Source organism: Mastigoproctus giganteus, chromosome 4 (assembly GCF_048544385.1).
Source record: "Mastigoproctus giganteus isolate SK-2022 chromosome 4, ASM4854438v1, whole genome shotgun sequence".
Lineage (NCBI taxonomy): Eukaryota > Metazoa > Arthropoda > Arachnida > Uropygi > Thelyphonidae > Mastigoproctus > Mastigoproctus giganteus.
The window spans coordinates 201,894,942-201,911,214 of NC_143578.1; the positions used below are offsets into that span (position 1 = coordinate 201,894,942).

Genomic DNA, 16,273 nt, shown 5'->3' on the forward strand with positions numbered 1-16,273 from the left:
ACTTCCATCTGCCGTTGGGGAAGTTGATAGGTTAAATAAATTTAAGGAGGAACTGGACAGGTATTTGGAGGGAATGGTGTGATTTTTTTTTTGGCTGATGCTGTATAAGCTCATATACTTGCTTTCTTGCATCACATGCCACTACTACTACTACTACAACTTGGTGATTGTCTCTTCTCCAATGGAGCCATTATCTCATGGCTATTCCCAACCTCATATTGTTTGGCATTACAAGAATGCAAAATGGGATGACCTGCAGAGATTTATTTTCTTCTTTTCCTTTGTCGGATTACTGTTTCAAAAACCTCTGGTGTCAACGTTTGCTCAGATCATGTCAGTGAAATTATTCTTATAGGAAGGGAATCCTTTATTCCACACTCCACTTTAAAATGTCGTCCTGTATCTAAACCTAGGTTTTCAATAAATGTGCTAAGGCTGTTTCAAGAGAAGAATGTTGCATATCGTAATTGGCTCGTTTCCAATTTTTCAGTTTCATTTTCTGCCTACACCAAAGCTCGCAACAACTGCAAAACAGTTATTAATCAGTCCAAACTAGATTTTGAACAGACCAAAAGTAGAAAACTTGCTTCTTGCCCTAATGGTAGGCAAGAGTAGTATGTCTCTTGCCAATAGCTTTGGCAAGAGACATTCTGGTCTCTTGCCAAAGCTATTGGCTGCAACTTTTGCCCATTTCTGCTCCCACCTCTGTGAAAACCAGATGGTTCTGTTGTCACTTCAGCCAAGGATAAAGCTGACCTGCTAGCATCCCATTTTTCTTCCAACTCATGTATTAATGATCTAGGTAAAACACCTAAGAGCATTCCCAACATGCTCCATTCAATGCCTTGTGTGGTCTTCCATCAAAAGGATGTCAGAAGGATTTTTGACGAATCTTGATGCAAAGAAAGCTCCAGGTCCTGATGGTATTTCTCCACTTGTTCTCAAAATCTGCGCTCCTGAACTTGCTTCTGCTGTTTTCTGCCTTTCTTTTCGCTTTCTTAATCCAAAGGCGTTTTTCCTTCTGATTGGAAATTCTCATATTCAACCAGTTCCTAAAAAAGCAGACAACCCCCCCCCCATCCAATTATCATCCAATTGCAATTACTTCTTCTCTTTCTAAAGTAATGGAGAAATCAATTAAAAATTGATTTCTCCATTACTCCAAAATTGATTGAAACCAAAAGGTGTTTTCCTTCTGCTTGGAAATTTGCTAATATTCAGCCATTTCCTAAAAAAGCTGACAAATCCGCGCCATCCAATTGCAATTACTTCTACTCTTTCTAAAGTAATGGAAAAATCAATTAACCGCCAACTCTTAAACTACCTAGAAACCTTCTGTCTGATCAACGATCGCCAGTATCGATTACGTCATCAATTCCGTCGATCCACTGGTGACATTCTGGCTTATGTTACTCATTTACGGACAAATTCAATGGAAATGTTTGGTGAAACACAAGCAGTTGCTCTTGACATCTCAAAGGGTTTCAATCATGTTTGGCATAAAGGTCTTCTAAACAAGCTTCCAATCTTATGTTTTTCCAACTGTTTTTTGTAATTGGTTATCCAGTTTTCTCTCTGATCACTCACTGAGGGTGATGGTAGATGGCTTTCTGTTTTCTAACTTCTCCACTAATGCTGGTATCCCCCAAGATTCAGTTCTTTCCCCCACTCTTTTCCTCTTGTATATTAATGACCTTCCATCGACTGGAAATCCTATCCATTGTTTTGCCACATTACATTCCACTTTTCACTTTGAGAAACCTTGCCCTGCTCAATCAGTTTCAACTTCTGGAATATCCACTACCAATTCCTTAAATTGCCGATCTCCAGGTAATTCTCCAGTGGGGCAAAGACAACTTAGTTGATTTCAATCCTTCTAAAACTCAGTCTTGTCTTATATCTTGCAAAAAAGGATTCTTCTGCTCCTATGCTTATCTTTGATGACACTGATTTCTAGGCAAAATGATATCTCTTTTGGGCATTACCCTGACTTCTAATCTCTCTTGCCACAAGCACAGTACAAATATTGCTTCCTCTGCATCTAAAAAAAAAAACTTGGTTTTCTCTTTCGTTCTCAATGTTACCTTTCTTCCAAACAGCTGTTGACTGTGTACAAATCGCAAATGCCCTACCATGGAATATTGTTCCCACATCTGGGGCAGTGCCCCCAAAACCTCTCTCAGGCTTCTAGATTCCATTCAGAAGATGGCAGTTAGGTTAATTAATGACTCCTATCTAACAGAGTCTCTCCACTCACTGTCTCATAGGCATACTGTTTTCACTGAGGTGCAGTATGCATACTGAGATGCAGGCATACCTCAGAAATACTGGCATTACAGTGTTGGACTGGCCCGGCAACAGTCCAGATTTGAAAGTTACTGGTACATAATGTCGTCTAAAATTGCTCAGAAGCCAATAAGTAAGATTCAGCTGCAGGAGAGCATTGTAAGGGTGTGGTTGATTAACTCTATGCCAGATCATTGCAAGGTTGTAATTGCAGCTCGAGGAGGAACAACAAAATACTGAGGACTTATTTTGCTGATTTACAGTATATAATATTATTATGTTAACTTGTCATTTTAGTTTGTACACGTAAATGCAATAAAATGTTTGGTTGTCATGATTGCCATTTGCATGATTTTCCATTAATTACACATTTTATCCTTTTGGAAGATATTTATGGCAATTAGGTATATCAGGTGGAGTCTTTTTATTGGATTTCATTCACAGATATATATATCCCATCTAACAAATGCATTTCGAACATTTCTGCAATCCACAATTCAGTGCAAAACACATTATTTGCAAAATTCACAAGTGATGCAGTTTTTTGTCTGCCACTGTAGATGTATTACGATCTTGTCTAGAAATCTGAGTGTCACTGAAAATGAGCATAGGAGCTGTAGACTTTTTTTTTTTTTTGTGAGAAATATGACAGAACTGAGTTTCAGGGATTGAAGTTGAATAAGTTTTCTTTGTCCCACTGGAGAATTACCTCGAGATTGGAATTTAAGGAAACAGTGGAGGATTTAAAGAAGTTGAAGCTGTTTGTACTGGACATGGTTCATAGAACTCTACTAGAAATGAAGAGTGCTATGATGAACACATCAGCAAAACTACAGATACAATTTCCATTTAGCATTAGTGGAGAAGTTAGAAGACAGAAAATAATAGTTAAAATGCAACTCGTCTGATAATTGATTGTTGCTGTGAGGTTTTCTTTCATATGCAGGCTTGCTACTTCACCTCGTACAGGAATATTCCTATAGTAGGGGAGGGGAATTAGGGAACATAGAAGCATGGCTATGCATCTGCCACAGCGACTTTGAAATTCTACAGGAATATCATTATCATATATGAAATTGAGTTTGATAAACAAGCATCAAAATATAAAACATAATTTAAATATTCATTATATGAGCATCATTAAATACTACTTATAAAGTATTAAAAGTCACTAACCTCCTACTGTTGTAACTTCCCATTGCTTAAAGAGAATTGTGACCTTTACATCAGCACGAAAATACATGGGCTAGAAAAAGAAAAAGCTTTTTGTGATATTAGTATATAATGGGATGTTAAACTCTGTATCAGTTAATGTTTCTCCTCCTTGAGAAGAGAAAGTGGGTGTGGTAGTGCACAGGTTTTATCATGTAGATAAAAGTTATATATGATATTTCACTAAAGCTTAAATCTGTATTCTAAATAACTTCATTTCTATAGGAAATTTTGATTATTACAGTATTGGCAACAAACTGTAATATAAATATAGGAATGCTTTAATATGCAAATATTCAATAAACAAAATTTTTGGTATTACAAACTTTGAATTTATTACTCATTAGCATTCAATGCAAGAAAGCAAGCTTATACAGCATCAGCCAAAAAAAAAACCTCCCATTTCACCCCTCCATTCATTCCAAATGCCTGTCCAGTTTAGCCTTAAAATTATTTAGGCTATCAACTTCCACAACAAGTCTGTTCCACCAATCAACTACCTGCTGGATCAAAGTCAATTTCCGCACATCTATTCTACAACTGTCTTTCCTCAATTTGAATCTATGCTCCCTCAGGTTCTTAATCTGAAAAGGAGGAAGAATCCCATCAGCATTCAGCTATGATATTTCACTAAAGCTTAAATCTGTATTCTAAATAACTTCATTTCTATAGGAAATTTTGATTATTACAGTATTGGCAACAAACTGTAATATAAATATAGGAATGCTTTAATATGCAAATATTCAATAAACAAAATTTTTGGTATTACAAACTTTGAATTTATTACTCATTAGCATTCAATGCAAGAAAGCAAGCTTATACAGCATCAGCCAAAAAAAAAATAAATAAATAAAAACCTCCCATTTCACCCCTCCATTCATTCCAAATGCCTGTCCAGTTTAGCCTTAAAATTATTTAGGCTATCAACTTCCACAACAAGTCTGTTCCACCAATCAACTACCTGCTGGATCAAAGTCAATTTCCGCACATCTATTCTACAACTGTCTTTCCTCAATTTGAATCTATGCTCCCTCAGGTTCTTAATCTGAAAAGGAGGAAGAATCCCATCAGCATTCAGCTTGCTCATTTAAGGCTTTATACACTTCAATTAGATCACCTCTCACGTGACTACTCTCCATAACGTAAGCATTTCGTGGTAAGAGCACGCCTTTGTTTCACTCACAAAACTTATTGCCCTTCTTTGTACTTGTTCTAGCAACTCTACATCCTTTCTAAAATGAGGCCTCCAAACCTGTACACAGTACTCTAAGTGTGGCCCCACCACTGCCTTGTGTAATGGGATAATCACCTCCCTGTCCGTGCTAGCAAAATTCCTATATATCATTGACAGGACTCCATGACCTGCACTGCTCAGCGAACTTCATATTTAACTGCACAATTACCCCCCAGGTCTTTTTCACTTTCCACTTCCCTGAGTGTAGAACCACACAGTTGGTATGTTTCTCATGGGTTATTGCTACCCATATGCAGCACTTTGCATTTGTCAATGTTAAACTTCAGTTGCCACTTCTCAGCCCATTTGCCCAACTTATCTAGATCCAGTTGGAGTAGCATACTGTCTTTACTGTTGTTAGCAACCCCGCCAAGCTTTGTATCATCTGCAAACTTGGACATTTAAGCCTGATATACCTTCATCAATATCATTGATAAATATACAAAATAACAAATGGGCCCAACACCGAAACCTGAGAAACTCCACTAATAACATTTGTTCACGAAGAGCGGTGTCCATTGATTACCACTCTCTGTCATCTCCCACTCAACCATCCCTTTATCCATTGTAGCAACTTACCCTTAATGCATACTTCTCCAATTTGTACAGCGGGTTTCTATGTATCAAAAGCTTTCCTGAAATCCAAGTATATGATGTCAAAATTATTTTTGGCATTCAGTTCCTTTGTGACCACATCATAGTATCCAATCAAATTGGTTAGACTAGATCTCCCTTTAACAAACCAATGTTGTGTCTTAACTATGACTGCAGTCTTGTCTTTAACCAGTGATTCCATTATTTTTCCCAGAACACAAGTTAAACTGACAGGTCTATAGTTACTTGTGTAAACCTTTTGAACCTCCTCTGTGAATTGGTGATACATTTGCACACCTCCTTTCAATGGGGACCTCCCCTGAGTCCAAGGAAGTTCTCATAATTATGGCTAAGGGTTTGCTTACTTCCTTTGCTTCCTCCTTTAATATAACCGAATAGATCCCGTCCATCCCAGGTGTGTTTTTTTTGTTTAACTTCAACAATTTTCCCTCCACTTTGCTCTCAGTTATTACAAAATCACTTAGCTCCCTGTTAGAGTTTGATAAACTTCTGGCACTCCTCTCATTGAATAACTCCTCATGTGTGAATGTAGATGCAAAATATTCATTCAGTTTATCAGCTACATGAGCATGATCATCCATAGTTAACCCATCTGTTAAGTGGTCCAATCTGATTCATCCCTTTCCTTCTAGAGTTTACATAAGTAAAGAACTCTATGCTGTTTTTCTCTGCATCCTTTGCCAAAGATTTCTCGTAATCTGCCTTTGTCTGCCTAGCCTCCTTTGTGACTTGATTACAGACTAGCTTATATCTGGTCCAATCTGATTCATCCCTTTCCTTCTAGAGTTTACATAAGTAAAGAACTCTTTGCTGTTTTTCTTTGCATCCTTTGCCAAAGATTTCTCGTAATCTGCCTTTGTCTGCCTAGCCTCCTTTGTGACTTGATTACAGATTAGCTTATAGGCTTCTGTGTCATCTGATACTTTATATCATCCCATACATTTTTCTTCCCTGCCACGAGTCTCATTAATTCATCTGACATCCACTTAGGCCTAAACCTTGAACAGTATTTCTTAGTTGGAATGAAAAGCCTAGTAGCCTTCAAAATTAAGTCTCTGAAGGCTTCCCATTTAGAATTTAACGTTGGCAACATCATCAGTTGATCCCACTGTATAGATCTAGCTTTAAAAACTGTCTGTGACCCCTGTAGTCACCTTTATGAAAGCAAAAGCTCTTCCCTTTAGCCTTGATGGTACTTACATCTTTAAGTAAATCCCACATCAGTACATTATGATCACTGACACCCAGTTGTTCCTTCATCTGCAAATTCTTAATGCATGAATAATCACTGCTGATAACCATATCAAGAGTATTGTTCTCTCTCTGGTTGCCTCTCGAACATGTTGCTGTAGAAAACAGTCATCCAATAAATTCACAAAATTCTTGCTAGTGTATGAGTGACCAACCCACAAGTTCTAGTCGATATCTGGAAAGTTAAAATCCCCCATTACAAGACATTCTGATTTACTGGCCCACTCTTATTTCTCTGCACAAGTGCTGATTGTACTCATCAAATTCATTAGGCCTATAACACACATCTGCTCTCGTTTTTCCTTTCCCAGTGCTTATGTCACACCAAACAGATTCAACATTGCATTGTCCACCAACATCAGTTGGATGCACTTCCTTAGATTTATGTGTTACTTAACTAACAGCATAACTCCTCTTCCCTTCCTGTCCTGTCTATCCTTTCTGTACACATTCTACTCCCCAAATTCCAATTATGCACTGCTTTTATCTGTGTGACACCACGACTCTGATATCCCAATGGTATCTGCCTTTAATGTCTTGACTAGCACTTCAAGCTCATCAAATTTATTAATTATACTCCTAGCATTGGTGTACATGCACCTGTTTCTACTCTTAATTACCCTATCACAGCCCATGTATTTACTTGTTCCACTATGACTCCCAGCAGTCCTGGAAATCTCCATTGCCTTGCTTTCCAGGCTGCTGCTCATTCTAATAGAAGCAGTGCAAGAATCACTTTTGCCTTTGCCTGCAGCCACTGTTAACCTTTTAGTCTGTGTATCCCCTCCCCAAGCTAGTAGTTCTCCATCTGACACTTCCTCGATAGCATCAGCAAATATTCTTGCACCCTTTCTATTTAAGTGTACCCCATCCCTGATGATGAAAGATAACAAAATACTTTTAAATCATTGGACAGGAGAACTGACTGATGGGCAAAGTTAGAAGACAGTTCCATTGTATATTCCTTGTGTTGCTATCTGTTACAGTATTGGAATGTTGGTTTACTCTAAGCGTGCTTTGATGTCTGGATTTCAATTATCAAGCCTCTTAGATCCTGCATTATTTCTAATCTAAAACGATGTATTGTGTTTTGTGGAAGTGTAGGAGAAATAGGGAATCTGGTGAGAGTATGAGAGATCAGTTTTTTTGCAGAGGTAGGAAGGTTGTTTGTCTCATTCCATTCTCATAGCTACCAACTCTCTGGATTTACAATTGGAATTTTTTTTTTTTTACATGATTTGTCTTTCTCTCTGTCCCCATCATAATAATTGGTGACAAAGAGATTCACTGTCTTTTTGCAAAAGCTCAGTTTTTCTAAAGTATTTTCTGTGAAAAGAAGCATTACATTAAAATTGGAAATTATTTTTAAATTTGCAAATTTCTACTTAATTGACCATTGTGTGCTGTAGTTGTCTGTGTTGAAAAAGAGAAACATGGGATAAGTTTGTACTGTGTTACATGCAGTCATTTCGTAGAACTTACATAGGGAAACTAATTAACAACATCTTTCAGTAATATGCCAAATAAATGCAATGGAAAATTTTGGAAGATATATACACAAGATTTACCATGTATTGTAAAATCTGAAAAGGGTAAGTTTTCCTGGTATACTGTATGTAGATGCAATTTTCAATTTCAAGCGATAGGAAATGCAATACAGCTATATATTTCCAAACAAATAAATATAACGACAGAGTGCAATGCATAGAAACAAATGCAAAAATAGATGCTGCATTTTGTGGTGATGATGACATTATATAAGCTGAATGTTTATTTGCATCTTCTGTCACAGAACATAATCTTTCTCTTAGTTGTGCTGATCATTTAGTCATGTTGTTCAGAAATGTTTCCCAATAGAAAAATAGAAAAAAAATGTGGTTGTGGAAGAACAAAAACAACAGGCATTGTTAAATTTCAGATGGGGAAAGAAGAGGTAGTGACAGCTGTAAAAAATGGACCATTTTTGATGGATATAGATTGCAGTAATCAGTGTTTTCCAACTACATCCCACTGTGATAACCTTTTGTAATAAAAAAAAAAAAAAAAAAAATCATCAAATGGAATTCTCAGTGACAGCACTGAAGGTAACCAACTCTACAGGGTATAACATTGGATATCTTCTGAACAAACGGAAAGCATATGGGTTTCCTTTAGTATTTGGAACTTAGTATTGATAATGCACCTGAGATGTAGGCTTAAAAACTGGAGTAGCATGAGTATTAAAAGACAAAATTCAGCAAACAAATTAATGAGATGACAAGAACAGACCATTACCATCAGTGCTAAAGTGGTAATACTTTGTTCTTGTCAACTTATTAATTTGTTTTCTAAGGGATCTGCACATCCTCCTGTGAATGTGGACGAATATTTGATGGAAATTTACTACTCCCTACAAAGAAGTGCTAAATGGAAAGGTAGATTTAAACAATTCAACTGATATATTCCACTGAAGTAAAAAAGATTTTGAGGCATGTGTGCACACATTAGCTATCTCTGGTTAAATGCTAAATAGACTTGTAGAACAGTGGCAACCTTTAACAAGTCAAAGGATATGGTTGGGATATCAGAGAAGTGGTGTCACACAGATATAAAGAATGAAGAATTCGAATTTGGGGAGTAAAATGTGTACAGAAAGGATAGAAAGGGAGGAGGAGTTATACTGTTAGTTAAGGAACACAAAATCTAAAAATGTGCATCCAGTTGACATGAGTGGACAGTGCAATATTGAGTCAGTTTGGTGTGACAAACACTGGGAAAGCAAAAATGAGGGTAAGAATTAGGCCTAATGACTCTGGTGAGTACAACAAATAATTATAAAGAGATATAGAATGGACCAGTAAATCAGAATGTCTTATAATGGGGGATTTTAACTTCTCAGATATTGACAGGAACTTGTGGTTTGGTCACTAGCACACTAGCAAGACTTTTCTGGATATATTGGATGATTGTTTTTTACAGCATATTTCAGAGGCAACCAGAGGGAGTAATACTCTTGATCTGATTATTCATGCATTAAGAATTTACAGATAAAGGAACCACTAGGTGGCAGTGATCACAGTGTACTGATTTGGGATTTACTTAAAGATTTAACTACCATCAGGGGTAAAGGGTAGGGTTTTTGTTTTGCAAAGGTGACGAGTGGTCTCAGAGATTTTCTAAATTCTATACAGTGGGACCAAATGATGATGTTACCAACAGCAAATTCTAAATGGGAAGAATTCAAGGAATTAATCTTGGAAGCTACTAGGCTTTTCATGCCAACTAAGAAATACTATTCTACATTTAGGCCTACATGGATGTCAGATGAATTAATGAGACTCGGGGCAGAGAAGAAAACTGCATGGGATGCATATAAATTATCAAGCGTCACAGAAGCCTATGGTAGATATAAGCTAGTCTGTAATCAAGTCACAAAGGAGGTTAGACAAGCAAATACAGATTATGAGAAATCTTTGCAAAGGATGCAAAGAAAAACAGCAAAGACTTCTTTAGGGAATACCAATGCCATCGAGACTGGCCTCCCCCTGATGTCGAACGTCTTCACACTGCCTACCTGACAAAGAAGAATGAATACACCAAGGCTACTGCTGCTCGCAAAAGACAAACCTGGACTGGATTTGTCAGAGACTCAGGTAATACTAACCCGTGGGGCCTCCTGTACAAAATCACGAGGGACAAAACCTTTGTCCCAGAAATCTATGGATCAGTTACCACTGCTATGAGGGAAACCACCAACTGGGAAGAGTCTTGAAGAGAGTTGACCGAGTCAGTCAACGAGATACTAGATAAACTTTTTCCCCCAGATGACGTATCAGCAGACATGCCAGAACACACAACAATCAGAAGAAACAATGCTAACTATATAGCATCGAACAGTACTAACCCTTTTACCCCACAAGAAATTGACACAGCTATGATGAAAATTAATCCAAGAAAAATGTCCAGGCCCCGACTTGATTGAGTATATGTTTATAGAAAGATTTTATAAATTAAAACCCAACTTACTGCTACTCCTGTTTAACAAATGCCTCCTGGAGTCAAAATTTCCGAAGTACTGGAAGGAAGCGCTCCTCTGCCTTATACCTAAACCAAACAAGCCACCAATGGAGCCAAGATCCCTTAGGCCAATTGCACTTTTAGCCAACATAGGAAAAATCCTGGAATGCCTCATGGCCCTGAGGATTGTCAATTTATTCCAATCACAGGATCTTATTTCCCCAGCACAATATGGTTTCACGCCTGGCCGCTCCTGCGAAGATGCCCTCTTCGACCTGGTTCTTCATCTAGAAACATCTAAGTCGAAGTATGAGCTTGCTGTTTGTGTTGACTTTGAGGGGGCATTTGACAAAGTTTGGTGGGAGAGTGCACTGGAGCATCTCCGATCAGCCAACTGCTCCTCACAACTCTACTGGCTGACCAGAAACTACTTTTCTGAAAGGTCAGTTATGGTGAAAACAAAGCATCGACACGTCACCAGACCAGTCTTTTGGGGCTACCCCCAAGGATCTGTCCTAGGACCCCTGATCTGGAATGTAGTTTTACAAGATTGGTTGAGCAGATCGTTTGAACGCACCAAAGTCATTGCATTTGCTGATGACCTTACCATTGTTGCCTCCAGACACTCAAGACTTGCTCTGGAAGATACTGCTAACCTAGTACTAACTGCCTTACTAACTGGGCTAAGACTAACAGACTGCACATCAATCCTCACAAGACAAATATGATGATTTTTAAAACTAAACTGGATCTTCGGCGGCCCCCCTCAGGTCAAGATAGACTGAATATGGCTCCCCATGGTGACACAGACCAGTGTCCTTGGGGGCTATCCTTCTTACCACATTTATATGCCAAATCAGAAAATTCTCTGCCTCAATTATCAGAATCTCCAGAAGCGACTGGGGTCTCTTTAAGTGTACCTTACAGTTATACTATAAAGCTGTTTTCTTACCTATCACCACCTATGCTGCAGGAGCGTGGTTTCACTGAGCGACCAATTGAAAAATCAAACAGAAGCTTAACTCCATCCAGAGAAGCATTATTCTTGCTACCCATTGCACTTGTAGAACTGTGTCAACTGCAGCATTGCAAGTAATATCTGGAAACATCCCCCTGGATCTATTCCTCATCTATAGAGGACTTGCCTACCACCTGAAGAAAAGAACCCCAACTGAAATAGTGGATATTGAACTCAACCTGGACAGTGATGCCAAACAGGAAAGAGCTCGTTGCTATAACAAGCTAATCAATTTATGGCAGACAAGATGGGACACAACCACAAAAGGCGTTGTTATGAGAACATTTATACCGGATGTCAAATTCGCAACCAGCAAAGCAGTCAACAAGTGGTTCTCAATCAGCAGGGAAACCTCCTTTCTGATTACTGGACATGGATCCCTCAACCAGAATCTCCACCAACTAGGTCTACTAAATACCGATCTCTGTTTCTGTGGGTCTGTCACAAGTTGGGCATATCTACTCTTTGAATGTACTATCTACGAGGACCATAGACAACAACTCCAGGCAGCAATTTTGGGATTTTCTCCTGACCAAGTAGAACTCCTGGTACAATCCCAAAGGAACTTAGGTGCACTACAGCACTTTGCGGCAGAGGTATTCAAGCGTAGAAGGAGGATCATCCCAGCAGCTTCTGCAAATCAATAACTAATGGCCGCTTGGCTTAATGCAACTCACCACTTCTTTCGTCTTGCATGGGAAGAAATTAGTTCTTTTTTTTTTTTTTTTTTTCCTCTCTCTCTCTCTCTCTTTCATCTTCTCCTGATCTGCTAGCACTAGTATACCTAGCGCTCTCCTCTAGCCTTTTCCTATCCATCCCATGTGGGATAATTAATAATAATAAAAAAAAAAAAATCCCTCTTTCTTTCTTTCTTTTCCTCTCTTCCCATCATTCTGCTTGCCAACATCCTGGCTGATGCTCTATTCCTTCCTTGACCAGGTTGTGGGATTTAAACTTTTTTTTTTTTTTTTGCGTTTTGATCTAGGCTGGGGCTCCCCAGACCAGGAAAGCTCCTCTCTCACACTATATGTTTATTTTATTTATTATTATTATTTTTATTTTTTTTTTTTTGTATGTTTGCGTTGTTGTTCTAGCAATCCATCCTGGATTGGGACTTCCCTGGGCCAGGATAATCCTCCTCCTTACTCCTTCCCTCTCTTCATCTTATACAAGTTTTTCTTTCCTCCCTGGGAAACTCGTTCTCCAGGGAGGAGGGCATGCAGATAATAGGGGAAGCCTTGCCCTCCTTCTGCTAAGGACGAGTACCTGGAATAAGTCGCCCAGGTGATCACTGCTTCCAGGTAGCCAAAAGGCCAAAACACAACATCACGCTACAGAACACACACATAAGCTCATAAACACAGTTTTTCTTTCCTATCACTTTCTCCTGTGCAGGATGAAAAACTTTTTTTTTTTTCCCCTCTCTTTCTCGCCTTCCTTTTCATCTGTCTTCGTTCATCATTGAATATTCCTATGTGGATTGGGAAAAGGAAAAAAAAAAAAAAAAAAAAAAAAATTTTTTTTATTTTTTTTATTTATTATTATTTTTTTACACGATACACACTGGCCTTACCTTGACAGAGTCTGTAAAAACTGAACAGAGCAATGAGGCGGAGATGAACTTCTGTTCTAGGAGCCGCCCATACAAAAACACACACACACAAAAAAAAAAAAGACTTCTTTACTGTAAAGGTAGTGTGATACTACAAAGGATCTAGAAAATTTGGGCACATGGGCTAAGAAGTGTTAACTGAAGTTTAACATTGACAAATACAAAATACTGCATATTGGTAGATGTAATCCTAGAGAAACATACCAACTGTGTGGTTCTACGCTTAGGGTGGTAGAAAATGAAAAAGATCTGGGAGTGATTGTGCAGTCAGATATGAAGTTTTCTGAGCAATGCAGACAAGCTGCCAGAGAAGGTCATGGGATATTGTCAATGATATACAGGAATTTTGCTAGTAGGGAAAAGGTGATTGTCCCTTCGTATAAGGTAATGGCCAGGCCATGCCTTAAGTACTGCATACAGGTCTGGAGGCCTAATTTTAGGATGGATGTTGAATTGCTTGAGCGTGTACAGAGAAGGGCAACAAGATTGGTGAGCGGAACAAAGGGGTCCTCTTACCAAGAAAGGTTAAGTTCTGCAAATTGCAGTGACTGGAGACTAGACACATGTGAGCTGATCTGATTGAGGTGTATAAGGCCTTGAATGGGTTGAGTACGCTGAATTCTGATGGGATTCTTCCACTTGCTCAGATTGCAAACCTGGGGGCACAGACTGAAATTGAGGAAAGACAGTTGCAGAATAGATGTGCAGAAATTTACTTTTAGCCAGCGGGTTGTTAATTGCTGGAACAAACTTCCATCTGTCATTGTGGAAGTATAGCTTAAATAAATTAGGAAAGAACTGGATGTGTAAAACTGGGGTTTTTTCTGTTGTTTTTTTTTTTTTTTTTTGCCTGATGCTACATAAGCTCATAAGCTTGCTTTCTTGCATCACATGCTTCCATTACTACTATTACTTATATAAATTCTAAAGGGAAGATGATGAATCAGATTGGTCCATGAGATATCAATGGTTTGACTGTAGATGATCCTGCTCAGATAGTTGCCAAACTGAATGAGTATTTTGCTTCTACATTCACACATGAGTAGTTATTCAGGGAGGGAGGGAAAGGGAAGCAGCTTATCAAATGCTAACAGGGTGTTATACGATTTTGTTATAACAGAGAGAAATTGGATGAGAAATTGTTGAATTTAAACATAAGAAGAAAGGCACCTGGTGTGGATGGGGATCTATCGAGTTATATTAAAGGAGGCAAAGGAAGTAAGCAAACCCTTAGCCATAATTATGAGAGCATCACTGGACTCAGGGGAAGCCCCCACGGACTGGAGATGTGCAAATGTAGTTCCAATTCACAAAGGATTACATGAGTAATTACAGATCTGTAAGTTTAACTTCTGTTTCGGGAAAAATAATGGAGTCACTGGGTAAAGACGCATTGCAGGATCACCTAGACAAGACTGCAGTAATAATTCAGACATGGTATTGGTTTGTTAAGGAGAAGTCTTGTCTGACCAATTTGATTGGATATTGTGACGTGGTTGCAAAGGAACTGGATGCAAAAAATAATTTTGATATATACTTGGATTTCAGGAAAGCTTTTGATACTGCAGCACATGGAAGACTACTGTACAACTGGAGCAGTATGGCATTAAAGGAAAGTTGCTACAGTGGATAAAAGGATGGTTAAGTGAGAGAAGACAGAGCGGTAACCAATGGACACGGCTCTTCATAGATTAATGTTATTAGACGTGTCCCCTAGGTTTCAGTGTTAGGCCCACTGTTGTTTTGTATATTTATTAATGATACTGATGAAGGTATGTCAAAGCTTCCAGATGATAAAAAGGTTGGCATGGTTGTTAATGATAGTATGCTACTGCAACAGGATCTAGAAAAGTTGGGAAGATGGGCTGAGAAGTGGCAACTGAAGTTTAACATTAACAAATGCAAAGTACTGCATATGGGTACGACTAACCCCAGAGCAATGTACCAACTGTGTGGTGTTACACTGTGGGTTGTGGAGAATGAAAGAGACCTAAGGGTAATTATGAAGTTTTCTGAGCAGTGCAGAAAGGCTGCCAGAGCAGGTCATGGGATCTTGTCAATGATAAACAAGAATTTTGTTAGCAGGGATAAGGAGGTGATTATCCCCTTGTACAAGGTAATGGTCAGGCCACACCTTGAGTACTGCATACAGGTCTGGAAGCCTCATTTTTGGAAGGATGTAGAGTTGCTAGAACGAGTACAGAGAAGGGCAACAAGACTGGTGAAGGGAACATAGGGGGGGCAGGAACAAAGGCCTTAAGTTCTGCAAATTGCAGCATCTGGAGACTAAGCACCTGTGAGGTGATCTTATTGAGGTGTATAAGACCTTGAATGGGTTGATGCAGGCTCAATGCTGATGGGATTCTTCCTCCGGTTACAAACCTGAAGGAGCATAAACAAAAATTGAGGAAAGACAGTAATTGAATAGATGTGCAGAAATTTGCCTTTAGTAAGTGGGTAATTGATTACTAGAACAAACTTCCATCTGTCATTATGGAAGTTGATAGTTTAAATAAATCCAAAAAAGAAGTGGATGGGTGAAATATATATATATATATATATATATTTTTTTTTTTTTTTTTTTTTTATGGCTGATGCTGTATAATCCTGCTTTCTTGCATCATATGCCTCTTCTAATGCTAATGTTGTTTAAAGAAGAGGTGGGAAAAGCCAAATAGCACTTTTCTGAGCTCATCATCAGCCATTTTCAATCCACTGCAGGATGAAGGCCTCTCCAGCAACTTTCCAGTTCCTTCTGTTTTGTGCAATGAATTTGAGAGAATTTGTACTCCCCATAAATTCTCTGAGTTAGTAAATTGAAAAATACAACAAACTATCACTAGTGAGTGGAACTGACTGATGTTCAAATTCAGTTCATGATCCAAAAGTTTTGAAAGAAATCAAATTAAGGAGCTCAAGAGAAAACTTCTGAATTGCAAAGTTCTGGTAAAAGTAATCCTAAACAGATCAAGCAAGCTGATTATTCCAGGTATGTTATCATCATTCATAGAGTCTGTTCAGTTCTCTCTTCTGGCTTGAATAAAGCAGT

At 38.5% G+C, this 16,273-nt stretch overlaps 1 protein-coding gene across 1 annotated transcript in view; it reads right to left on the reverse strand.

Annotated features, from left to right (window-relative positions):
* Nucleotides 1–16,273, reverse strand: part of LOC150087329 (high affinity copper uptake protein 1-like) — a 78,790-nt gene that overhangs the window by 18,245 nt on the left and 44,272 nt on the right. Inside the window, exon 3 of the mRNA XM_090371994.1 lies at nt 3,463–3,532. Coding sequence (XP_090228120.1) covers nt 3,463–3,532 — 70 coding nt within the window. The remainder of the gene's footprint in view (nt 1–3,462; nt 3,533–16,273) is intronic.